The sequence below is a fragment of the Molossus molossus genome, unplaced genomic scaffold, assembly GCF_014108415.1.
Source record: "Molossus molossus isolate mMolMol1 unplaced genomic scaffold, mMolMol1.p scaffold_m16_p_12, whole genome shotgun sequence".
Lineage (NCBI taxonomy): Eukaryota > Metazoa > Chordata > Mammalia > Chiroptera > Molossidae > Molossus > Molossus molossus.
Window position 1 is genome coordinate 59,307,236 of NW_023425347.1, and position 27,300 is coordinate 59,334,535.

The 27,300-nt window shown below is 45.2% G+C and overlaps 1 protein-coding gene across 1 annotated transcript; it reads left to right on the top strand.

Annotated features, from left to right (window-relative positions):
- Nucleotides 1–25,763, top strand: LOC118627182 (cytochrome P450 2J2). The gene is made up of 9 exons (XM_036257400.1): nt 1–264; nt 6,364–6,526; nt 9,354–9,503; nt 10,188–10,348; nt 13,524–13,700; nt 15,953–16,094; nt 18,572–18,759; nt 21,563–21,701; nt 25,359–25,763. The coding sequence occupies exons 1-9, from the start codon at nt 58–60 to the stop codon at nt 25,535–25,537; spliced, it is 1,506 nt and encodes a 501-aa protein (XP_036113293.1). The 5' UTR covers nt 1–57; the 3' UTR covers nt 25,538–25,763.
- The last annotated feature ends 1,537 nt before the right edge of the window (nt 25,764–27,300 follow it).

Genomic DNA, 27,300 nt, shown 5'->3' on the forward strand with positions numbered 1-27,300 from the left:
GACACAGGCGGGGACGTCGTCTGCTCTGACCGCCCGGAAGCCAGCGGACCTGGAGCGATGATCTCGGTGGGCGGCCTAGTGGCGGCCGTCTGGAGGGCGCTTCATCTCCGCTCTCTCCTGCTGGGTGCCATCGTCTTTCTGCTCCTTGCCAATTTCTTCAAAAAACGGCTCCCCAAGAACTACCCACCAGGGCCCCCGAGTGTGCCTTTCTTTGGGAACTTCTTCCAGCTGGGCCTTAAGGAGCCGCACCTGACGCTGCAGAAGGTAGGAGCTGGCTCAGGTGCTGGCGGGGTCCCGACCCTGAGCTGCAGGGCAGGCCCATCCTGGGGCCCGGGCGGGCGGAGAAGGGGTAGCTCTGTGGCTAATTCCAGTCCCCTGGGAAACTCCGCTCTGAGCCTCGGTTTCCTCCACAGGCATGATTCCACCTGCCCTTTCTAAGGGGCGAATTAGTGTCAACGGTTACCATTTCAGTGCATGTTACATTCTTCAACTCACTTAACTGTGTGTCTTGTTAAATATTATGGGAACATCCTATTATAATATGATCACCTTGTCCTCTGTCATATTGTTATCCTTGAAAGAGAAAAGTTGTACTTTAGGCTCTGGTGGGTGTGGCTCAGTTGGTTGAGCATGCCCCATGTTCCAAAAGATCAGGGTTCGATTCCCAGCAGGACACATGCCCTGGTGTCAGGCTAATCACAAGTAGGGGGTGTGCAGGAAGTAGCCCATCATGTTTCTCTCTCATCGATGTTTCTCTCTCTAAAATCAATAAAAACATTTTTTGTTTTAAAGTTGTACTTTACCACTTGGAGGTTCCATTTCTCATGTGTAAAATGATAATTCTACCTAAATCCTCACTGATTTTCAACTGACTTGCTCCCAGCACCACAATGACTGAGCCCCTCATGGTCAGCTTTCTCTCCCTGCAATCCCCTCTCAATAAAGTAATCATTTTTAAATATGTTGTTTATGACTTTTTTAGAAAGAGAAGAAAGGAGAGAGATAGAAACATCAATGGGAGAGAAAAACATCCATCAGCTGCCTCCTGCACACCCCCTACTGAGGATCAAGCCTGAAACCTGGGCATGTGCCCTGACCGGAAATGGAACCAGGACCGGAACCAGGACTGGAACTAGGACTGGACCAGGACCGGAACCAGGACCGGAACCGGAACTGGGACCTCCCAGTCCATGGGAGGATGCTCAATCCACTGAGCCACACTGGCTAAGCTAAAGTAATCATTTTTAAAATGTCATTCCTCACCTTTAATTTTATTAGCCCTTCCAGATGCTGTCTCCTTAGCAGGTTAAGACTCCTTAGGGAGCCACTTGGAACTCAGGACTTCTTTCATTTCCTTATAATAATCTTCTATCAGGGCTCTCTAACTGGGGCCACTCTGAATTCCTTAAAATTTTCTCCAATATCCAACACTTTCTCGAGATCCTCGACTGGTTTCCTGCCTCTCAGCACAAGTACCTCGTTGAGAGATGGCAGTGTCGTAGGTGGTTTGTGAAGATGAAATAAAACAATAAATGGTCAAAATCAACATGGCTCATAATAGATGTACTAAAAGATTAGTTCCCCTCTCCCTAGAAATTTCTGGAGTACTCTGAACATATGCCCATATATTCAAGTTTAGATGGAGAAGGGTTTACCACTTTCTGGGAGAATCACCCAGTTGTTAACACTAACAGGATTAGTCACAGAATGTTAAAGCCAGGCTCTTAAACATGTATACCTTAGTTTAAGAAATGTATTGTTTAATTTCAAAATATTGGGAAGTTTTCCTGTTTTCTTTTGGTTAATGATTTCCATTTTGATTCCATTATGGTCAGAGGATGTGCTTTGTGTAATTTCAATTAAAAAAAAAACAAAATATATATATATATATATATATATATATATATATATATATATATTAAGGTTGGCTTTATGACCCAAGGTACAGTCCACACATGCTTGAAACAGATGGGCATATGTGGATATTCAACAGTGCAGGATGTCCAAGCCCCTAGTCTTGGCATTATATTCTGCTGTTGTTGGGCAGAGTGTTCTATGTCAGTTAGATTGTTATTGGTTGAGCATGTTGTTTAATTCCTCTCCTGTATACCTTTGCTAACTTTTTATCTACTGCTTCTATCAGTTACTAGGAGAGTCATGTTAAAATTTTCAACTATAATTACAGGTGTGTCTATTTTTCTAGTCAGTATTATTAGTTTCTCCTGTATGTATTTGGCAGCTCTTTTACTTGGTGCATAGAAGTTAAAATTGTTATATCATCTTGGTGAATTGACTCTTAAATTATTATGTAATGTCCCTCTTTGTCTCTGGTGATTTTCTTTGCCTGGACTTTGATATAATGTCGCCATGCCAGCTCGTATGTGATTAGTGTTTGCATGGTGTATGCTTCTCCATTCTTTCACTTTTATCCTACTTATAACATATTTGAAATGAGTTTCTTGTAGAGGTGGGTCATCTTTTTATTCTGCCAATCTCTTTTAATTGATGGATTTAAATCATTTATATTTAATGTAATTAGTGGTCTCTTAAGGCTTAAGTCTGCCATTTTGTTTTCTATTTTTTTTTCCCTTGGTTTTTTCATTCTTGTTTCTTCTTTCCTGTATTCCTGTGGATCACTTGAACATTTTTAAAAAGATTTCCATATTAATTTAGTGTGTTTTTAGTATACCTCTGTATTTTGTTTTAAGTGGTTGCTCTAAAGATTGCAATATGCATACATAGCTTATTGAAGTTTTCTAGTCTCAACATTTACCACCTCAAGTGGAATATAGATACCTTTTGACAGTTTAGGTCCCTTGACCCTCCCTACTTTATAATATAAATATCTTAACTATTATCTCTACATACATTGAGAACCACATCAGACAATATTATAATTTTGCTTTTAACTGTGAAAAACTTTTTATTTTTAAATTCAGGAGGAAAAGTATAGTTTATGTTTATCAATGTATTTACCCTTTCTGTTGCTCCTTCTCCATTCCCAGTGTTCCAAGTTTTCTACTATTGTCATTTCTTATATCTGAAGAACTTTCTTTAACCATTCTTTTAGAGCTGGTCTGCTAGCAAAAACTTCTTAGCTTTCCTTCATCTAATAATGCTCTCATTTCACCTTCATTTCTGAAGTACATTTTCACTAGACACAGAATTCTAAGTTGACAGTTTTTCATTCAGCATTTTTAAAGGTTGTGCTCCTTATTTCTGGCCTCTGTGGTTTCTAATGAGAAATCTGCTGTCACTTAAATTGTTGTTTCTCTGCCTGATTTCAAGAACTTTTCTTTGTTTTTAGTTTTCAGAGATTTGATTATGATATGTCTTGGCGTTCAATTCTATGTGTTTATTGGGTTCACTGAGCTTCTTGAATTTGCAGGTTTGTCTATTACTAAATTTGAGAAGTTTTCAGCCATTATTTCTTTAAATATTTTCTTCAACTCCACATGCATTTTTCTTCACTTCTGGAACTCTTGGATATTGATGGCACAAATGTTAGATCTTTAGTTATTCTAACATAGTTCCCTGTGTCTTGGGTATTGTTTTTTTTCCTTCAATTCATTTTCTGTGTGTTGTTCAGATTGGATACTTTAATGCTGATCTGTCTTCAGTTTTAATGATTCATCTGTTATTACCACTCTGCTATTGAGTTGCTCTTTTGAAGGTTTTTTTGTTGTTGTTGTTGTTATTGTATTTTTCAGTTCTAAAATTTCTCTTTGGTTCTTATGTATATTTTTTTTGTTAAGAATTTCTATTTTTAAATTTTTTGAGAGTGTTTGTATTTGTTTACCAAAATATATTTATAATAGTTTGCTTTAAAATCTTTATCCTGTAATTCCAACATCTGTGTATCTCAGTATTGGTGTCAATCTCATTAAAGATGAGATTCTTTGTTCTTGGTAAGGTGAGTAAGTTTGGACTACATGCTGGAAATGTGATGTATTATGACTCTAGACACTATGTTAAATCTTTCATTTTGGCAGATAATCAATCTAGAGTATGTTCAGAATTCTCATTTCTATGGATTGTGAATCAAATGTCACTTTAGGTTATGAAACCTCTGCAGTGCTCTTCTGGTCTCCCCCACTTCTGTGTTGCCCACGCCCACAGGACTCCACCTTCCGTTCTCATCAGTGCTGGGTAGCGAGAATGAGGGTGAGACAGTGAGGATGGGCAGGGTAGTCTCCTCCTTACTGTGCTGGGGATGGAAGTCAGAGCTCTACCCATATGGGCTCCGTAGGAAAAAGGCATCTCATTATTTCTGTAGGAGAAAGGTAGAAATCAGAGTTCATGGGGTCCCAGGGGACTGATGAACACCTAAATCTGCATGTATAACTAGTCAGGTGTACAGGAGGTTACTGGAGAGCAGATCCATGACACATTACATTTTCAAAGGATTCTATGACAAAGAAAAAATTCAGCTCCACTATTATAAACTTTTATTCCTTCGTTCCTTAGGTTTCTTTTTTCTCTTTTGAGAGAGGACTCTCGGTAAGCCCTACCCCTGCCTCTTGTCTGCTGGGTGTGTAGCTTCAGTCATAGATCAAATAGAAGGGCTCCATTTTCTCCAGGTGTTTGTGGCCTCTTCTTCATAATTTCTATGCACTTATGCTCCCCTATACCCCCTTATAGCCCTGGACTCCATCACCGCCATCAGAGCAAATACAATGGGTTCAGTCTCATCCCACCACCCTGCTCCCGCATTAAAATTTGAGCCTGAACTCAATCCTTCCACTGTGGTTTTGGTCCAGACTCTTCCATCACTCTTTGTTCATCTTTAGCACAGTATACCTTGTCTTGCTTATACTTGTCTTGCTTGCTGGAAAGGGCAGAACCAAGATTCCATCTCAAGCTGGTCCTCTCCTGAATATACAGGTCAGGAGGACTTTGACTGGCAACCATTCGCTGTCATCCGACCCACCTCGCACATACCGGCACTCTGTGCATACTCATGACACACCCACACGCTCTTCCATTCTCCACACCCTGCCCTGCGCTCATGCTCACTCCCACTAAACTCCAAAGTCCTGGTGCCACCTCAGGTCCATGTTCTTGTCCTTGAATCTTACACAACGCCTGGAAAATTCCCTCTACCACTCGATAATTTTGTCACCTTGGCTATATCATTTCAGCGGGGACACATTTTCCTTCTCTGAAAGACAAGGAAAATCATTACTACCGTAGGGTACTTGTGAGATAAAATAAAATAAAACGTGAGCCCTGGCCGGTTTGGCTTAGTGGTTGGAGCGTCTGCCCGCGGACCAATGAGTCGCAGGTTCGATTCCAATCAAGGGCATGTACCTTGGTTGTGGTTCATCCAGGGCCCTGGTCGGGTCATGTGACATGGAGGCAACCAGTCGATGTGGCTCTATCATGTCGATGTTTCTTTCTGTCGCTCTCTCTCTCCCTCCCTCCCACTCTATCTAATGATACATAGAAAAATATCCTCAGACGAGGAATTAAAAAAAAAGGATAAAACGTGAAAGGTGCTTAACGTGGTACCCAGTGAAGGTAGCCGTCTGTGCCAGCAGTGCCTTCCTCCTGCACATCCCTGTGCTCGGCTCCTCTGTCGCCACGAGCGCACACCCCCATCTTTCTGCACACAGAGCTCATTCATTCCACAGAGACTCGGGTGGCTGTGCGCCAGGTACCAGGAAACAAAGTGCCTTTCACATTGCTGCTCTCATTCTTCCTTACAGAACCCTCGGAGGGAGGAATCACTTTCTCCCTTTTATGGCTGGGGTGCTGAGGCTCAAAAATGTGAGACAGTTTTCTCAAGAGCCCACAGCTGGTGAACCGTAGAGCTAAGATTCACACACAGCTCCAGAGGAGAGTGCTTTTCTCCACCTCTGGCCCCAGCCCTATCATGAATTTCCTGTCTTCCCACACATGTTGAGAAAGGGGACGTTCTCTTTCGTGTATACAGGTGTGATTTAGTAAGAAGTCCGTGCTTGCTACACCAGACTTGACTTACATGACAGATCTCAGCTGTCTTGGTGAGTCACGTGTGCTGAATTCTCTCCCTTTACTAGCCTCTAAGATGTGTGAGGTTAGAGACTTGTTTACTTTATGGTAGTTATATCTTCATAACTCATTGTCAGGACAATGGTAGAGGCTCACTCAGTTCTTATAGGTTCACAAATGAATGAATGTTTTACAAGGTATGTCCACGTCCTGTAGTGAATTAAAGCCAGGTCTAGCGAAGAGGAGGAGGAGAAGAATCAGGGAAACATCCCTGTCAGATCAAAGTGAGCACACACCATACCCTCAAGACAAGACTCCAGCTACACACACTTCCTTCTTCCCTGGACACATCGAGATGTGCATATTCAACTGTGACTATTTATTTTTCAGTATGTGAAGAAATATGGGAACCTTTTCAGTATGGAGTTTAGTGCCTGGCCTACAGTTATTGTGACTGGATTGCCCTTAATCAAGGAAGTCCTTGTCCACCAGGGCCACCACGCTGCGGACCGCCCCTTAGCCCCTATTCGAGAACGGACCTTTAAGAGAAATGGTGAGTGTACTGACCAATGTCAGATGGGTATGTTTAACGTTTTTAAGGTTTGTCAATGGTGCCTCTGTGACTGTGCTTCTCCGATGCTCCCCAGAGACCAAGCCCACTATAAAATTCCTGCCTTTAAGGAAGTCTGATGCTCGCATATCCTATGAAGGCACCCTCTCCGAGGGTTAGGCGGGGTCAGCCCTAATGATGACGATTTGGAAAAGATGCATCTCCTGGGTGAACTCAGTCTGGTGCTTTGATAGACAAGTAACCCGTCATTCCAAGAAAGCAGAGAGAGAAAGGCAATGCGTTCACTCTCTCTGGTTTCCCATTGCAAGTCTGTTCCCCTAGGAAAGAGGATGTGGCCCTGCTTCCTTCCGCTGCTTTGTGACTCCGTCTTCTTGCCTCTGGTTCCTTATGCTTTCTCGCTAAGGTGCTCCACAGGGCATCTCAAGCCGTCCAGTCTAGGTTAGAACAGTTTGGCATGAACGGTTTAAATGATCATTAAATAAACGTAAACATTTAAAAAGCTAAATGAAAAACACACATCTATTGCTCTACCAAAGCACTATTTTCCCCCAGGGGCTTCCCAATTCCTCTTTGAAATATTTTACTGACTAACTCTACCTCCATTTACTCTGTGTATTACCTGCAGTGGGAAGCACAGTGCTAGGCACCAGTGATACAACAATGAATAGAACAGATAAGATCTGTGTCCTTGTGTGAGTCAAATTCTATTCAGAGAGAAACACTATCAACTAACCGTAATAATTGAAAGCCTTTATATAGATAAGGGCAGGATGCACTTACTAGGGGTAGCTAATCTAGTCCTGGAATTCAGGAAAAACTAACGTAAGTAAATGACAATTAACTATAAAGTGAAGAAGCAATCAGTCAGAGAGACTAGAATATCAAAAGTCCCCGAGGTGAGAAGGACAGTGAACTTGAAGAAATGAAAAAGTGGCCAAAGTAGCAGGTTTGCACAGAGATTAAATGGAGTAATTAAATGGAGATGAAGCTGCTGAGCTTGGCCTGGAATAGTTCATGCAAGATCTCAATAAGGATGTTGGTTTTTGTCCTAATAACAGGGAAGCTCTCAAATGGTTTTCAGTAGAGAAAGGGATCGTCATATTTACATTGTACATTTTAAAAACATATTTGGACTGCAATGTAGAGAATAGAATAAAGGAAGCAAGAGACCGATGTGGCATTTTAGGTTGGAGAAGGTGGTCGCTTGGACTAGGGAGGTGGCAAGAAAGGACAGTACATACAGGAGGTTGAACTGGGACAGCGGCAGAGAAGGTACATGGATTGAAGATGTCCAGGAGGCAAATCCAGTCAGACATGCTGACCTAGAGTGCAGGGAGACTGGGTGTGGAAGTGGACACCCAATGGGTGGACTGGTGGAAAGAAGGAACATTTGGAGGACAAGGTGTTTGGTTTGGCCTCGGTGGGGAGTTTTATGGAGAAAAACATACATTCAATCACGGCTATACTGAATCTGAAACGCCTTTCAGTTGGCAAACTCAAGCACACAGCTGTATATCTGTTTGGAGCTCGGGGACAGAAATAGAAATTCACTATCACTGGATGTTGTTTAAAATTTTAGGTGTTGTGAGACTTCCCAGAAATGGAGTGGAGGGTAAGAGAAGACCTTATCTTAAAGAACTTAATCATTTCAGAATTTGGCAGAAGAAGATGAACTAACCAGAGATAGGGAAGTTCTCTGTTTCAGAGAATTAAAAAAGCAATCTGGAGCCCTGGCCAGTTTGGTTCAGCGGTTAGAGCGTCGGCCTGCGGTCCAGAGAGACCCGGGTTCGGTTCCCGCTAAGGGCACGTACCTCGGTTGCAGTTTGTCCCCGGCCCTGGTTGGGTCGTGCGGGTGGCAGCCACTCGATGTGTCCCTTTCACATCCATGTTTCTCTCTCTCTCCTTCTCCCTCCCACTCTATCTGAACAAAAAATGGAAAAATGTCCTCGGGTGAGGATAAAAAAAAGAGCAATGTGGGAGCGCAGTGTCCTGAGCACCCCAAAAGAGAGTGCTTCGAGAAGGGAGTGTCTCGTGCTGTTCAAAGACCAAGTAAGATGAGGCTGAAAACTGTCCCTGGATGTGACAGAGCAAGGAAGGCCATTTCACTGAGATGGTGGAGGCCCAAGCCAGGCATTAAAAGGACACAAAGAGAGCTCCGGAAGTGATGAAATGACAGGAGCGGGGCCTTACCTGTGTTACAGAAGAAACGATGGTCTGCTGGACACACCAAGATGTTGTCTTTCCTTCGCCTGCAAGGCACATTCAGTCCTATGCTTTCTTCATTCATTTCCTTGTTTATTCAGGTCCAGCTTTGATAGGCCCTCTCCTATAAGTCTCATTAAAGCCTTGCTTCTCTACAGGTATGGGTTTTCCTCCCTGGAGTCCATTCTTAGTATGTAGCATAACATAAATGCATACATATACCTCTGTGACTAGTAATCAGAGCCTGGGCTTTGCAGCCAGGGAATGTGAATGGGAAGCCTGTCCAGCTGCTTACTCTGTGTGTAACCTTGCAAACATTATTTTATCCCTTGTACCTCATTTTTCTCATCAGAAAATTGGGAAAGGGGTGATATTGTATCTACCTCATAGAGTTTCTGTAAGTACTAAATTACATAATGCATAAAAAATACTAATGTGTCTGGCATTGCGAACAATCAGTATACGCTAGCGACTGTGTGGATTGCGCTGGGATGGTTTCTCTGAATACGTTTCTCTGCCTAATGCCCCTTTCCTTTCCGCCATCTGATGCAAGTCCCTGTACCATTTGTTGGCTTTCTTTTCATTATGTTGGCTCTCCTTTGTTGAGGCTTGATCATGTCCAATGGCCAGGAATGGAAGGAGCAAAGAAGGTTCACCCTGACAACACTAAGGAACTTTGGCTTAGGGAAGAGGAGCTTGGAGGAGCGCATACAGGAGGAGGCCCACCACCTCATCCAGGCAATGGAAGAGGAGAAGGGTGAGTGTTTCCGAGGACAGTGCAGGGGACGGTGGCTCATTCATTCACTGAACAGGTACTTTAGTACTTACATGCCTGTCCCATGCCCAGCGCTGTGTTAGGCTCTGAGGATATAACTGGACAACTAACCATGGTTGTGCCCTCCTGGAACTCTAGAATTAAGCAGAAGAAGATGGGCATTAAAGACATTGCTGATTTTGCCCTGGCCGGTTTGGCTCAGCGGTTGGAGCGTTGGCCTGTGGTCCAGAGAGACCCGGGTTTGGTTCCCGCTAAGGGCATGTACCTCGGTTGCAGTTTGTCCCCGGCCCCGGTTGGGGTTGTGCAGGAGGCAGCCACTCAATGTGCCCCTTTCACGTTGATGTTTCTCTCTCTCTCTCTCTCTCTCTCTCTCTCTCTCTCTCTCTCTCTCTCCCCCTTCCCTCCCTCCTTCTCTATTTGAACAAAAATGGAAAAATGTCCTCGGGTTAGGATAAAAAAAAAAAGACATTACTGATTTAAAACTTTGGGCATCCCAGGCATTGAGTGAGTACTTGCTGTGTGGGACCCAGCGTAGGATGCTGTGGCCAGAGCCTCAGATGTGTTTCTACACGCCATGTGTCATGTATCATACCCACGGTGTGTCATATATTCAGTAGAAGACAGAGACAAACAATCTGAAGGACCCCCCTTTTCTTCCACCTCCAGGACAGCCATTTAACCCTCACCTCAAGATCAACAACGCAGTTTCCAATATTATCTGCTCCATCACCTTTGGGGAGCGCTTTGAGTACCAGGATGATCAGTTCCAAGAAATGCTGAAGTTGCTGGATGATGTCATACGTCTAGAGATGTCACTGTGGTGCCACGTAAGGGTTTCTCTTTTCACATCTTGGTTAAGGATATCGAGGCTGATGTCAGAAACAAATTTTTTTTTTAAGCTATAATATCTTTTAGAATTGACTTCAACACAAACTTATTTGAAGTCAATCAAATAGTGTTTTATAATATTTTAATTATTTACTGTATACAAAGAACATTTCTAATATTCATGTAAAGCAGTAAACTTTACATGACATACACCTGTGCATCTATATTTTATTTATTTATTTATTTATTTATTTATTTATTTATTTCCTCACCCAAGAACATTTTTCCATTTTTGTTCAGATAGAGTGGGAGGAAGAGAGAGAAAGAGAAACATCGACATGAAAGGGACACATCAACTGGTTGCCTCCCGTACAACCCCAACCAGGGCTGGGGACGAATCGCAAATAAGGTACGTGCCCTTGAGCAGAATCGAACCCACGACTCATTGGTCCGCGGGCCGATGCTCTAACCGCTGAGCCAAACCGGCCAGGGCTATGTCGTGTTATTTAAAAGGGACATGGTGTCATTACCTTTAAGTCCCCGCCTCCATGGGCCTCCCTGTCCCAGCCATCTAGACCGCCTCGCTCAGAACTCCTCTGTGCTGGCTTCTCCACTGGCTGACTGGTCTGAGAGTCATTTGAGTTTGTTGCTCTTTTTAAAACTTCTGAGTAGTATTCCGCTTTATGACTATGCCACCATTTGTCACTCTCTTCTCTATGGATATACACTTAGGTCATTTTCAGGTTTTGCATATTATAAATAAAGCTGCCATGAACATTCTAGTCTGACTGTGCATGTGGACACATCCATTCATTTCTCTTGCATGTGTAAACCTGGACATGAAAGACGCCTAGAGGTTTCCAAAGCTGACATGCTATTTACACACCCATCAGCAGGATCCTGTCCATCTCCTAGCTTCATAGGTAAAGACATTTGGGATTCAGACCTCACCCCTTCCTTGGTGGACCCCGTACTCCGCTCTCGTCCCTGGGGGCCTGTGAGTCCGTCAGAAACTGTTCAGATGCTTGGTCTCTCAGCCACTTTTCTGGACTTGCAAGACACTTCTAGATCAAAATCAGCCCAAGTGTTCAGGGCACCTCTCTGGTACCGAGGAGTGGATTTATTTGTATTTATTCCTGACAAGCATCTTTGCCTAGAGCTCTATGGATGCATCACATCAAAATGGATAAAGAAGCTAGCATGAGTCCTCCCACAAGAAAAGGCCATAGCGAATGGGAGCTGCTGCTGTTATTCTTGTTGTCAAAGTTGTTTTTGAATTCCTTGTACCCACTGCCAGTCACGGTCGTCGCCAGTGCAGTGATTCCATGTTTGGTCTTCCTAGTAAGAGGGAGCCCGGGAAGGCATGAGAGTTCCGAGGGCACCCAGCTGACTTTCCCGGGGGGGGGGGAATCCCAGGGGGGGCAAGAAGGGGCAGCAGGTTAGGGGGAATCATCATTTCCTGGAGTCCCAAAAGAGACTACGCACTTTGATGGGCAACTGCACATGCTTTACCTGAGTCGATTTCCACAGCAACCCTTGAAAGATGAAACAGCATCAGCTGCATGCAGGCAGGTACGGCAGCGTGTGAGCAACTCCAGATCGGGCCACCCGTTCCGCGCTAAGTTCTTAATGGACCTCACGTCATTGGGTCACCAGAGTAGTCCCAGGTTCCCAAGTTACATCCTCCTCTTCCTCTTCATCATCATTATTATTATTGCCAAGGTATTATACTTACAAAGCAGCAGAGCTAATGGCCAAACCCATGTCATGTCTTAAGTCTAGATGATTTTCCATTATGTTATGCTCTTTTCTACCAGCTATTATTAGAGAAAATATATTAAAAAGCCACTTTATTTCAGTAAAAATGTCTTTCCCACATGGAGGCAGACAAACAAATACACACACACATACACACACACACACACACACACATATCTCACATACATACACACATACACAATAGTGATAACTGCCATGAAGAAAAATAAAACTTGTAGTATCATTAGGTGAGACTGCTCCAAATGCGTGACATTGGAGCAGCACTATAATGAAGTGAGGGGCTGGAGTTCTAGAGATTTCAGAGGAAGAGCCTTCTGGGTGGAAGGAAGAGCAAATGCAGAAGCCTACACAGGAACATCCTGATGTCATTGCAGACGTCAGTGGGGCTGGACTGGAGGAGGTGAGGTGGCAGGGAGTGTTGGCACAGCACGCGACAGGTGTGTGCAGGGACCCGCTCATGTAGGGCTTCTGTGCCCAGAGAATGATGGAGAGGTTTCTCTGCGTGTCATGGAAGTCACTGGAGAACTGCAAACCAAAACGTGAAAGGACCTGATTAAACCAGCAGCTTTCAAACGCTTTCCTCTCATGGCACACACAAACTAATTGCTAAAACCCTACGGCACACCCCAAAGTATATTTCCTGCCAATCTGACAGAAAAAAAAAAAGGTACAATTTTGATTCATTCACACTGGATGGCTATTGTGTTGGCTGTTTTTTGAATCTGACAGTCTAAAGGAAAAGAGGTCAGTGCCCCAGACTAAATAGTCAGGTATTGCATGTTTAAAAACGTCTTGTGGCACGCCTGTTCAAAACCACTGGATTTACCTGTGAAATGATTACCGTTTGTTCTGTGGGAAAGAGCCTGGGAATGGGGTTAAGTGTGGAATCAGAGAAACTGCTGGAGGCTGTGACAGCATGCAGGTAAGGAACGGTGGTTTGTACAAGGATGCCAAAGCAGGGGGTGGCGAGAAGTGGTCTGAGATGATATATTCTGGATGGAGCCCTGAAATGCTTTGCTGGGGGAATGAGAAAAGTGATGAGAGAAGTCAGAACAGTCAAGGTGTAAGTAGAAGCAAACAAGAGCTAGAAAGAGAATGTTTCTGTTGTCTTCAAAAGTGGGAAAAGGGCCCGGCCGGTGTGGCTCAGAGGATTGAGCGTCATCCCATGGACTGGGAGGTCCCGGGTGGATTCCTGGTCAGGGCATGTGGCTGGGTTGTGGGGTTGATCCCCAGTAGGGGGCGTGCAGGAGGCAGCCAGCCAGTCCATGTATCTCTCTCCCATTGATGTTTCTCTCTCTCTCTCTTCCTTTCTCTCTAAAAAATCAATACAAACTTTTTTTTTTTAAATGGGAAACTGACATCATGGTGTCTCCATGTTCTGTTTTTCTCGATTAGTTCTACAATACCTTTCCACGGATAATGGAATACATTCCTGGAACCCACCACACACTCTTCAAAAAATGGGAGAAACTGAAATCGTTCATTTCTCGTATGATCGAAAACCACAAGAGAGACTGGAATCCCGACGACACGAGGGATTTTATTGATGCGTACCTCCGGGAAATGCAAAAGGTGAGGGACATGGCTGTCTCTTGTGTTTGGTTTTTGAAGAATAAGTGGGGATCTACTGGTTTCCTGTTGATGCTGTGACAAATCAATGCAGTGGCTTACAATACAAACTTGTCCTCGTACGGTTCCGGAGGTCATAGGTCTGAATCCAGGCGGACTGGGCTCAAGTCCAGGTGCTGGCAAGGCTGGCTCCTTCGAAGGCTCTGGGGGAGAATCCGTTCCCTTGACCTTTCCAGCTTCTAGCCACAGGGGCGAGCAACGTCCCGCCGAAGGGCTGTGTAAGGCCCACGGAATCAATACCAGCAAACATCACACACCTCACCAGATTAGCCTGACCAAATACAGCAGGCTGATTTTTAAGTTGATGATTTTGTATAGCCTGCAAATGATGTTATAAATACCCAAATGGCTCTTGGCAGAAAAAAGGTTCCCCGCCCCTGTCTAGAGGATGCTTGTACTTCTTGGCTCCTGGCCCTTTCCTGCATCTTCAAAGCATCCTCTCTTACCATCCTCACATCTTCTCCATACAACACCCTTGTCTCTTGTGATTGCACAGGGCCCACTGGGATTCTCCAGGATCATCTTCCCACACCAAGACCTTTCACGTAATCATATCTGTAAAATGCCTTTTCCCATACAACATCCACAGGTTCCAGAGATTAGACATGGGTATCTTTGTGAGTCATTTTCAACTTACCACAGGGGAGTAAAAATAGAGGCAGGGTTTCATGGAGTGTAAGGACGGCACTAACTCAGGACGGATGAGGAAATCCGGAGGAAGGATACGGGTTCAGTGGCATTTGGCTCGAGGCCTTGGGAACGCCCAGACACCGCCTTTTCATCTATTCTCTACCCTCTACCCACACCCGAAGGAGCTGTGTGCAAAAGGAAAACGAGTTGAGCCCCAAACCTTTGGTTCATTATTAGTTCGAGCTGTGCCCACTACCCCGTAAGGGCCTCACTCACCGCACAGAACACAAGGAAAGCTGAGTCGAACGCCAGAGTTTGTCCTGGAGGCCTGAGGGGACCCCATGCTGCCCACTTTCCAACATTATAGGAAAGAAACAGGTGGGGGGACTAACCTGGATGTGAGCTTTTAACACAGCGGACCTGCTGATTCAGTACTTCACTGCATCGGGCCACAGTTTATTACTATCACCTCACCTGTCCCTCCTGCGGAAGTTAGCAGAATAGTGGATTTCTTTCCCCGCCCTCTTATTTCATCTCATTGGCAGTATACGAATAGAAGCATCAATTTCTGCTCGGAGTAGGAGACTTCAGTTGCTCCATGGGACCACACATTAAGAGGGATGGTGACATTGAAGTGTTCAGAGGAAGATGGTAAAGATGACGAAATGCTGTAAGGAATGAATGGTGGATTCAGAGTTCTCACCTGGAAGGAAAAGATTGACTGAGAGATATACAACTTGTTGTACATAGAGGACTTTAGTTTATTCTTTTTAGTCTCAGTATAAATATTTGTTGAATATTTGCTGTGTGCCCTTTGCCTCTCAGGGGACTCATAATGTCACCTTCAGGGATAAGTTTTGTTATGTCTATTTTTTAATATATATTTTTTCTTGATTGATTTTAGAGAGAGGAAAAGAGAGAGAGAGAGAAACATCGATGAGAGAGAACATCAATTGGCCGCCTCCTGCACAGACCCCACTGGGGATCAGGGCCACAATCTGAACATGTGCCCTAACTGGGAATCGAACTGGGGACCTCTTGGTACATGGGTCAACGCTCAACCACTGAGCCACACCGGCCAGGCAATTGTTATTTCGATTTTATGAGACAGGAAACTGAACTACAGAGAGGTTAAGTAAGGTGTCTTGTGTCATAGGAAGAGTAATAGCGTGGCTAATGTTAGAACTGAAGTCCAACTCTCCACTGTGCTAATAGTTTCTCTCAACTTACGGGCATAAAAAGTCAAGCCTACAACCCAGGTACATGCCCTTGACCAGGAACTGAACCTAAGACCCTTTGGTCTGTAGGTTGATGCTCTACCTGCTGAGCCAAACCAGGCAGGGCAGTTGTCTTGATTTTCATTACCCAAACAAATAAAAGTTGCCAGCACTTGGGGCAGGACTACGCTAATGATGCTGCTGGAATAAGACTCTGCCTCCCGAGGAGACCAAGGGGAGAGCCTCTTCCCCTGGGACTCTCCTCGTACGTTCTCCCTAGGATGAAGTCCCTGTGTATTGTGGCAACAAGAACCCTCTAAACAAACGAATAAACCTGGTGTTTTCTAGCATGATGGCAATGCTACTTCCAGTTTCCATGAGGAAAACCTCATCTTCAGTGCCTTAGATCTCTTCATTGCTGGAACCGAGACAACTTCGACGACGCTGCGCTGGGCTCTGCTTTACATGGCCCTCCACCCCGAAATCCAAGGTGAGCGTGTCTGTGGGTGTGCCTGCGCCAGGGCACATGGTGCCCCCTGGAACGCACTGCCCCAAGCTGGGAGCAGAGGATGGCGCGGTAGGGTGCAGAGGCAGGTAGGACCGTCACCAGGCAATGTGGATTTGAGAACGGGCACATCCTTCCGTTTTCCTGTCATCGTTGTGATGGATCCATGTGATACAAATATAACACCAGCCCCTGTTCTCAGGAAGCTCAAGTCTAGTGAGGATAACAGTGAAGTTAATTGACACTGTGGTGAGGTCCAGGAAAGAGTTACATTCTCACTTGACACCTGGTCTTAGGGGAGATCAGATGTCAGACAATACAAAAGGAAGGAAAAAATGGGGATGGGGGAGATAGGAAGGACATAAACTTGTTCCTAGTCCTTCCTCTTAACTTATGTCTTCCTTTGCCCTGTTCAAACTCACTTTGATGTATCATACCCCCTGATGCGCCTCTTACTTCCTGCCTAGCCTTAACTCCACCCACCCTGCATAGTGGCCTCATTAAATTACATGTCATTTTCTTTGCACAGTCATTATTTATGCTTCTGTGTCATCACACTTGCTCTCTCCTCTACGAGAATGTATTTCCCTAATTTCTCTACATGGTAAACCAATAGCTCTGCTTGAAGAATCTGCTAAACACTACCTCTCATAAGATGTTTCCCCATCCTCTAGAAAATGACTAGCATTCTCTTTCTCTGGAGACGACCAGCTGCACCTCCATTACTGTGCTCATCGCACGTGATTTATATGTTCCCCACAAGCTGTATCCCTTCAATGGCAGAGACAGTTCTGATCCATTTCCTTTCTCCAGGCAGGTCCCAGAACCGTTTGAGCACAGTTTATTAACGGGATATAAAATCATACGTATATATATTTATGTTTATGTATCCTAAGTCATGATGCAAAATGCCTTTGCAACTGTGAATTACATTATTTTTTAAAAGTGCAAAAACTTCATAGTTAGGATATAGACGTAGCCTCTATAATAGAGGCTCCAAAGTAATAATGGTTAAGATGATAGTTTACACCCATGTTCATAGCAGCATTATTCTCAATTGTCAAGAAGTGGATGTAACCCAAGTGCCCAGTGATGGATGAACAGATACACAAAATGTGGAGTCTAATGAGGTATCACTCAGCCTTAAAAAGGACAGACATTCTGACAAGTGCTAAAACATGGATAAACCTGGAGGACATTGTGCCAACTTAAATCATCCAGTCATAAAAAAGACAAATACTGTATAAATCCACTTATATGAGGTATCAAGAGCAAATTCACAGAAACAGGAAGTAGAATGGTACTTGCCAGAGGCTGGGCAATAGGGGAAATGGGGGTTTGTTGTTCAATGAACATAGAGTTTCAGTTTTGGATGTTAAAAAAGTTCTGAAGATTGGTTGCATAATAATGTAACTATACTTACCACTGTTAAACTATACACTTAAAAAAGGGTTAAAATGATCGATTTTATGTGTATTTTACCACTGTTAAAATGTTTTAAATGGACAGTAAGAAAAAAAAATAGACATTTATGTCATGTAAAAATTTGCATTGCACTCTGCAGAGCCCTTTGGGTTCCAAACTGGCTCCACTGTGTTGTTCTGATGTATCTAACATGTTCTTGGCATCCTCAAAGGTAGTTCCCCACTAAGGCTGCTTTCCCACTGACAAGAAGGGAAGAGGAAGGTAGCACACACCCTTCCTTTAAGGGCTAGTTCCAAGTAGTAAACGTTCCTCCTACACATTTTCTATTGGTCAGAACTTAGTCACATGGTCACACTTAGTCAAAAGGAAATCTGGGAAATGTAGTCTTTGGCTGAGTAACCAGGTATCCAGCTAAAATATCAATTATTGTAGAAAAAGGAAAAAACGGCCCTGGCTGGTTTGGCTCAGCAGTTAGAGCATTGGCCCATGGACCAGAGTCCCAGGTTCAGTTCCCACTAAGGGCACGTACCTCGGTCGCAGTTCGTCCCCGGCCCCTGTTGGAGTCGTGTGGGTGGCAGCCAGTCCATGTGTGTCTCTCACATTGATGTTTCTCTCTCTCTCTTCCTCCCTCACTCCCTCCTGCTCTATCTGAAGATAAATGCAAAAATGTCCTCGGGTGAGGATAAAAAAAAAAAGAAAAAAAACAGATCTTGGAGGACAATTAGCAATTTCTATTATTTGTTGGGTACTCCCCTAGACCAGTTCATATAAATTTCAAAATATCCTTAAGATGAAGGTAAATTTAGCCCCACTTAATAAGCGGGAACTGAGGCTCAGAGTTGCAGTAATTTGGCAGCACAAAATTACTGAATTGTCTCATATCAGGGCCCACTGTCCATACTTACTACCTCCTTCACAAACAAGAGTCTGTAGAGCCTCCTATAATTTCAGGCATTTCGATCCTAGTTATTCCATTCCTCAGTTTACCAAGGCTCGAGAAAAGGTATGGAATAACAGAACTTTCTTTTCTTTTCAAGAAAAAGTACAAGCTGAGATTGACAGAGTGATTGGCCAGTCGCGGCAGCTGAGCACGGCTGCTCGGGAGCTCATGCCCTACACCAACGCCGTCATCCACGAGGTGCAGAGAATGGGAAATATCATCCCCCTGAATGTGCCCAGGGTATTAACCGTTGATACTACTGTGGCTGGATACCAGCTGCCCAAGGTAATTAGGGACACCTGCTTCAGATCTTCAAGCTCATTGTTTCAAATGGTAGGAATCTGAATTTGAAACCTAACATAGATTCTTATTTTAGGGAATCACTTAAATAGGGAGAGAGAGATACCTGTTTCAAGACTCATTTTATTCCCTCTTGTGTGGCCTTTAGAACATTAGTTCAACTAGATACTAATATTGTGGATATTATGGAGCGAAGGGGGATTCCTACGTCAAATATGTCTAAGCAAAGACTGGCATTTCTTTGCTGTGGGATTTCTCAGTGTTTTTCTACGAAATATGTATTGTGGATCTTTGTGAAGATACAACCATTCTTAGTTAGACTTTGCCATGGAATCTTCTTTGCCTTGGTAGAGCACCTCACAGGACTGGGGACCTGCCAGACTTACTTTCAAAAATCCTGCTACATAATCCTGGGTTATAGAACATTAAAATATCAAGGGACAACTGAGACCACCTGGGCCAACATCATATTAATGCTGGTTTTTCTACTGTAATATCCCACAGGTGTTTTGTTTTGTTTTTTCGGCTTTTACTTGCAACCCTGTGATGGAACTGTTTCATAGGAGAAACCAATCCAAGTGTGTGCAGTATTAAGTATTAGCAAAGGAGAGAAAGAACACACACTTTTTAAGCAGTAACTGTGTGCCATGGACTACATAGGTTCTTTCATCAGAATAAGTCTGTTATTTCTATTGTATAAACCGGGGAATTGGTCTCATAGAGATTCAGCTTGTGTAAGATCTCTCAACTACAAAGGGATAAGAGTTGGGTTCAAGAACCAGATCTGTTCTGATTTCCAGGCTCATCGTTTTGTACTACATCATGGTCTCTACACAGGAGTTGTTTTACTTTGACCTTAACAGAGTCTTCTTGCAATTGCTCTCAGTTCGCCCCTGTTCAGTTCCCTGTCCTCACAAAGGAAATTCTGATCTCACTCTGCCCACCAGGTTTATAATCTCAGCAGACAGCTCCCCTGTGCCCCCTAGTGCCCTCTCTGCACACTGCACCTCTACAGCTCCCTTGCTTTCTCTCCACTTAGGTCAGCCTCTGTGGGTCCATTCCCCTTGTCTATGTCCCTCTGCATGTGTCGTACCTGGAGAAAAACTTAACAGGCAGAACCAGGGGGCATGTCCCATTGTACGCTCTTTGGTCATTGCCCCTGCAGAGTCAGGAAAAGCAGCTATACCTGCGTCTACTGCATTCACTATTTCTTGCTGACTGAGCATGTTGGTGAAGGCTGAGGTCTAAATTATTTCACAGGTGCTGCTTGCATTTTTTCTTATAGCAATTCATTTAAGCTCCAGGAAACCAGCCCAGCTCTACCCTGACGTTTAACATCCACTTTAATCACTGTCCTGGGAACCGAGAGATCTGAGTGACTGTGTGTAGAGGCTAGGAGCTCTGGCTCCGCCTCCGCCCATTATGCGACTCTGGGCACATTCTTTCACCCCTCCGAGCTCCCATTTGTTTAGCTGTAAAATGCGTTAAAACCTACCTCACAGGTCGGGGTAAAATGAGGTCATACCTGTTAAAGGTTAAATCTAGTGCTTAGTATAGAAAGTAGTTGAAATAGCAGTTATCCTTTATTAATTCAACAAATGTTCATTAAGCATCTAAAATGCTCAGGCCTGGGAAAACAACCCTGAGCAAAATAACCATGCAAGTACACACTTAGACTCCACGAGAACCGTCCTGTGAAAACACTGACGGGCTTCCGCACACACGAAGGCTGGCTGGGAAGGGGGCTGGAGCCAGCGTGTCAGCGGAGGCTTCCAAGGGATGTTGATGTTGAGGACAGCAGGATGCTCAAGAGTGAGCTCAGTGACAAAGTCAGGCGGACAGACATCCAGACCCTGTAAACAACATTTTAAAAGGCACGGAAATGAGTGGGGACACAGCTGTTTGAGAAGCTGCAAGGCCGATGTCACGGGAGTGCAGGCAGAGACAGTGGCCCACGCAGGGGTCAGGCACTGGCTGTGTCACCTCTGGGGGATGGGAAGCTATTGGAGGGTTTTATCAAGTTCAAGGCTAGATGGGTGTGACACGATTAAATCGCATTTGAAGCTCACTCGGCTTTCCGAGTGCAGAGCAGATGAAAGGGGGAAAGAGAGGATACAGGTAGCACGGTGATTGCCTTGGGCCAAGATGGCAACAGTGGACACGGAGTGGAGGTGACAGAATAAAGAGAAATGTAAAGTTGACCAGCCTCACTGAAGGGTAACATGAAGGCAGGGAGGGAAAGGGAGGCATTAAGGAGGACTCTTGGGTTTCTTGCTATGTACCTGCATGGTCAGTGGTTCCTTTTACTGGGCCACCTGATTCTATTATTAAACCTCGTGTGCAGTGTAGGAGACACTGGAGGGAAGAGAATGGGAGAAACAGGGATGAGTAAGGCACCTTTGACCTTGCTAGAGCTGCTCTAGTTATCACTTCACTGAGCAGCTGGGTTGGTTTGGTACAGTACTGACTGGCCAGGCTCAGATGTTATTCTCATTGACGCATGCGTGTCCGCTCTCAAGTCCTACACTGGCTTGTCCCTGCAGAGAACGTCCGTCCTGCACTCGAGAGAAGCCACACTCCCCTTGTCAACTCCCAGCAGGCATTTGCGGCCCATCACTGCGAACTGTCCCATAGCAAAGAGTGGGGGCCTGGGTGGGCTCAGAAGGCAGTGGGCTGGGGAGGGTGAGGATATGTTCTGGCCCTGGCTTGGAAGCAGGAGACTTCCACCCGTGTGCATAGGGGTTTCGCATGGGTCACGCCTTGCCTGAGTCTTTGCTGCTTTCTCTAGGGGACCATGATCGTGACCAATCTGACTGCGCTGCACAGGGACCCCAAAGAGTGGGCCACCCCTGACACATTCAATCCAGACCACTTTCTGGAGAATGGACAGTTTAAGAAGAGGGAAGCCTTTCTGCCTTTCTCAACAGGTGAGTTCTAAAAATAAGAGTGTGTGAACCCAGAGTCCCTCTCTCAGCCCGCCCCTGCTCCCCTCCCCATCACCCTTTGCTGTAGTTGGAATGTCTCCAGGTAGCCCTGCCCAGTGTGACCCCGTTACTGTTGCTGCACCCGGGACCCCCAGGGCTGGCGTGGCTCCAGGCTGCCCTGACCTCCTCAGCCCTTGCTAGGCAGTCCCGGCACCCTGCGGATTTCAGCTTCACTTTGTTCTGACCCAGCCTCTTGCTCACAAAAAAGGTTGGACACTTGCCATCTTTACAGCATGTTTAAATGTGTCAAGTTCTTTTTAGGGGCCACCCACTCACACAGAACAAGAGCCAATTTATAACAAGGGGATGGGGAGGGGCAAGGAAAGGGGCTACCTCTTATCTGGTGGGCATCAGGAAGGACTCAATGCCATGGCTTGACCAGATGGTACCCCCCACTGAGGCCTTTTCAAATTTTAATTATCCCGTAAAAAGCTAGTTAATACATTTACATGGTAGACAACTCAAATGGTGCGAAAGAGGGCACTATGAAAGCTCCTGTGTTTCCAGGCAGCCAGTTCCAAGGGCTGTTTTAACTCATAACATTGTGAAATGAACAACAGAAATTCTTAGTGTATTTCTTCATGTTGAGTTAGGTATGTTTCCTGGGCTATTTTAAATAAGTTCCCCATTCCTTAGTTCTAGAAATATTTCCTGAGCCAAGCGGTTGGGCCTGAGGACGGGACAATGAGGGTGCAGAAGAGACAGCTGTCCTCGGGCAGCATGTGCCCCGGCGTCACCCACCAGGTTCCCACCACTCACTGCTTCAGAGAATGAAACCGAGGCTTAGAGGGGTTAGCTATGGCATCATTTACATGTCATTGTCTTTTTTATACCTTTCTTTTTCACAATTTTTTTTTTTTGCATTGAATATGTGCTACTTAGGGAGAAAAAAAATGATTGCACACACAAGAGAGATGGTGGTGGTGAATAGCGTGGGGTGTTGTAGGCCACGTAGGGTGAGAAGGGTGTTCATTTGCGAAGGGGAGGGCACAGCGGAAGCTGAGAGCAAGGTCAGAACACGGGCAAGACGAGGTGGGGTCTGGACAGGTGGCTACGGCAGTGATGGAAGACACGCTCCACACACGGGACACTGAGCCAGTAAGTACACGTAGTGAGGATAGTGGGAGGAAGTTACCCACAGGGAAGGGATGATAACAGAATAAACTCTGTGGTGTTGGGTTAAAATCAGAGGTTAGCCATATGAACTCAGATTTTGATAGACAGGTAGGTAGATATAGAAGGAAATATAGATGTAAATGTAGATGTATATATACATTGAAATATATACTCACATCATGTATGTATATGTAGAGTCTCCAGCTCTACCCACGGAAATGCCTGGGAGCATCACCACCTCGATACCAGTGAGCCAGCCTGGTGCCCAGATCTCGGTTTCCACATACCATTATCCACTGAAAGGAACAAGGACGTCTGGGGAAAACGGCTGATTCCAGGCTGGGGGTGGGGGGTGGGGAGAAGGGAAAGCATGAGATCAGCCTGGAGCATATTTTTGTGCCCCGAAGTAAGAACATACCAACTTGAATGCTCATTTACTAGCCAAATCTGGAGTATCAGGAGATCGAAACATTAATAACTAATATAAATAAATGAGTGCATAAATAAACTAGGGAGGAGAGAAGCCATTTCCTTTAGTAGAATGCTAACTAACAATGTGGAGGAATGATGGAATTTGAAACTCCCCACAGGCAACCATTAGAGCGATCAATAGTTTGGCCAAGAAATAGCAACAGAAACCAGTTCAGTGAGGGATGGTTCATTAACATATAGTCTCAAAGTAGTATTTATTAGTTGCAAAGAGAAAAATAATAACTTTACAGTGGACAGTTGGAAGACATCACCAATAATGGGACAAATCAAAATCGTGTCCCACCTGACAGGGTGAAATGAGAAGAACACAGCTTCACTTGGGTGGTCTGCTCACCAGAAATGCAGGACCTCACACCCTGAGTCTAATCAAGAGGGGACATGAGAGTCATTTACCAAATAATGGGTCTGTCATCTTCATAGTGCCAAAGTCAGGAGGGTTTAGTAACTCCTGATACTAAACTGGGTCCCTTTACTAAATAAAGGACATTATTGGGAGAATGGCAGAACCTGATTAGGGTCTGAGGAGAAGATGGTGGTAATTTTCTGATTTGGGGTTCTGTTGGATAATGTCCTGATTTGAGGGAATTCATACTGAAGACTTCATGAGTAATGAAGGCAATTTACTCTCAAAAACCTCAGAAAAAAGTTTTATTTTTTTGGTTTTGTGTGGGTGTGTATTATTCTCACAAGTTTTCCATATATTTGAAATTACTTCAGAATAAAAGTCACACTGTGAAAAGTATCACAGTAAAGAACTGTGATACATAGAAAGCTATTTTGGTAATGCTACCACCCACAAGATTTATTTAAAGGTAGTCTTTTATTTTTATTTATTTATTTATTTATTTTTATCCTCACCCGAGGACATTTTTCCATTTTTTGTTCAGGTAGAGTGGGAGGGAGAGAGAGGAAGAGAGAGAGAGAGAGAAACATCGATGTGAAAGGGACACATCGAGTGGCTGCCACCCGCACAACCGACCAGGGCCGGGGACAAACTGCAACCGAGGTACGCGCCCTTAGCGGAACCGAACCCGGGTCTCTCAGGACTGCAGGCCAACGGTCCAACCGCTGAGCCAAACCGGCCAGGGCCAAAGGTAGTCTTTTAAATTGCGGTTTTTGTTTTTTTTTTTTTTGGATTTTTAAAATATAAGTAACCAGATGAAGTCACAGATAAGCTATTTCATTGCTGGAACGTGTGTTACCATGGGGGAGCGGTACTACAATGCTTTGCTTTGCTCCCTACAGTATTAAATTATTTGGCTTCAGTGTGTTGCTCACACAATATATAAAATAAAGTTCCCATGTTAAACACACATTTCCACTAATGCCTAGAGAAGTTACTTAATTTGCCCCAAATCACAGGTCTGGAAAGTGGGAGCAGTTGAAGTGGATCTCGGTCCTTCCGCCTTCAGCTCTGCACTCACGTAACAGGGGCGGGGATGTCGCCCAGACGGGGCCACGTGTGAGCCGCGGAGGAAAGGGTCCAGCCTGGGCCCATGTTACAAGCAAAGGCACTTTGGGGGGAAGGACCGTCCACGGAGGGGAGCTGAAGCGGTCCCAGTGGAGAGGGCCACCCATGTCAGTGAGGGTCCCGATCGTTGAGGAGGAAATCGTGACCTAGAGGAAAGAGGCCTTGCACTCCTCTGACATGTCCTGGCTTATACTTTTGGATAGTATTCCTGTTGATTGATTTTTTTACAGCGTGTAGTCTAGACATCCACTTTCTAGGGCAACCCAAGCCTCCCACTCCTCTCATCACCTACACCCGGTGCCTTCACCTGCCTGACTCCTACAAGCCGTGGAGTGCGTCCAGACATATGTTATCTGTGTTTTGCTTACACCCAGACTAAATGAGCCTCTGTACAGAAAGCCCCAGGGCCTAGCAGGCCCTTCCTCTGTTCAAGTTGTACAAGATGTGGTAGAAGATTTCAGTCCCTGCTGGGCACCAGCACCAGCTGGGAAGATAACTCGTCTTCTGTTCTTGTCTTCCAGGGAAGCGGGTGTGCCTGGGAGAACAGCTGGCCAAGTCTGAGCTGTTTATTTTCTTCACCTCCCTGTTGCAAAAATTCACCTTTAAGCCCCCAGACAATGAGGAGCTGAGCCTGGAATTCAGAATGGGCATCACCATCTCCCCCGTGCAACACCGCATCTGTGCAGTTCCTCGGGCGTGAGGGTGTGGGGAAGGAGGGGGGAGCAGGAAACGGGCATGTCTCCTGAAGGCACGGAGCCCTCAGGTGAGGGACCGGAGAGGAAGTGGCTCTGCGGGAGGAGTGTGGGGTTAGACGCCCAGGAAACCGGATTCGAATCCAGTTGTATCTCCTCCAGTGTAGCCTTGAGCAAATCATGTCTCTCTAGAAAACACTCCCAAAGATATTCTTAGAATAAAACCAATCATATCAGGCCTTGAATTTCCTAAACGTCTGGGATCTTGTCTTTCATTTATTTTTTTTATTTTTCCCAATCAGATCATGGTTAGGAGACTAAGAAACTGGCCAAAATATTTTACATATTATTTTCAGTCTCCTCATCTGTTAAATGAAGGACTTTGTTGAAAAGGCATCTCCGAGCTCCACTGCTGTCCATGTGTCCTGGTTCCAGATGGGCAGCGTCCGCACACTCCTTGGGGAATAAAGTAAAGCGCCAGGCACTCATCCTGACCTAACAGACGGACTGGGACCCGAGGCCAAGAGAGTACGACCACGATTAACGTGAAACCTTGGTGAATAGATGACTGAGAGTAACTGACATTTCTGGCAATGAAAAACGACTCCTTTTTCCCCCTCAAAGCTCCTTAGAGAGATTCTAACATGAGGTCTCGTCCTGCCCAAGCATCATACAAAGATTTTGTTATCTGACTTTTGTAACTTACTGCTCATCTAGTTTGAAAGCTCTAGGGCCCCTTACCCTCTTCCTTTGCATCAGTGTCTGATGCAAAATGTGCAAGCATATGACATTTTTTGTGGCATCCTGGCCAAGGCACAGACTTTACTGGAAAGCAATCCAGGCTGTGAATCTTTTCTCCACCGCTGTCCTGCAAAGAGATACAGATATACACGCACACTGCACTGTAGATTAAAACTGGGTCCAGAGACAGAGGATTTATAGCAGAAAAGGGGCAGGATGCACAGGATAACCTAAGTTCATATGGAAATGTGCCCAGGTCAGGCATAGCTGGCCTGCACGCAGTAGGGAGAGGGTCCGGCAAAGGGACCCTCACAGTGCCCTACATGTTCACAGAATGGAGGCAGGGGCTGGCTAGGTGACAAGGTAAGTAATCAGGACGGCTTCCTGGGTGAGGAAGCTGTCGCAGTAGAGAACTCCGAGCTCTGACTCTTGTCAGCAGGTTGTCCTTGGTGCCAATTCAACGCCAACAGGAATTCACAATTGAGGTGTGGTGAAGGAAATGTATTCAGTGCAAAACGGCTCAACGGTGATACAGCGAGGCTGTGAAAACAGCAGGGCTGCAAGGCAGTCCTGGGTCCAGTGGGCACTGTGGCCATGCCCCTCTCCAGCTCCGCTCTGCTCCGCTCTGCTCTGCGCCAGTCTGCCTGTCTCCGCTCCAGTGAGATGTCTTCAGGGTTTCTGCTCTAGCCAAGGGAACGGTCTTCAGTGTTTGGTAGAAAGGGAAAGTGTACTACCTGGGGGAGGGGCGTGGCTCATATAGACAGAAGTCCCCACCCCTGCTCCCTGATTGGGCCATTCTCATGCAAATGAGGATTCCAAATCTTTGCAGTTTGATTGGTCCAAAAGGCACAGCCTTTTTGGCCAGAATGGAGCTGCTGTGATTGATTGATAAAAATGTTGACTGGGATATAGCTGTGCCACTTTAATTGGATGGGGACGCCTCAGTCCTAGCGGTTGAACCGGGTCCAGGAACTCCGCAAGGACGGGCTCCGATGGCCCCGACAGTGAAGCAGGCCAGTTCAGCGCAGGG

Coding starts and splice junctions, on each gene's coding strand:
- LOC118627182 (XM_036257400.1), top strand. CDS start 58: ATGATCTCGGTGGGCGGCCTAGTGGCGGCCGTCTGGAGGGCGCTTCAT. Junction 6,527..9,353: donor ACGGACCTTTAAGAGAAATG/GTGAGTGTACTG, acceptor TCCTTTGTTGAG/GCTTGATCATGTCCAATGGC. Junction 9,504..10,187: donor GGCAATGGAAGAGGAGAAGG/GTGAGTGTTTCC, acceptor TTCCACCTCCAG/GACAGCCATTTAACCCTCAC.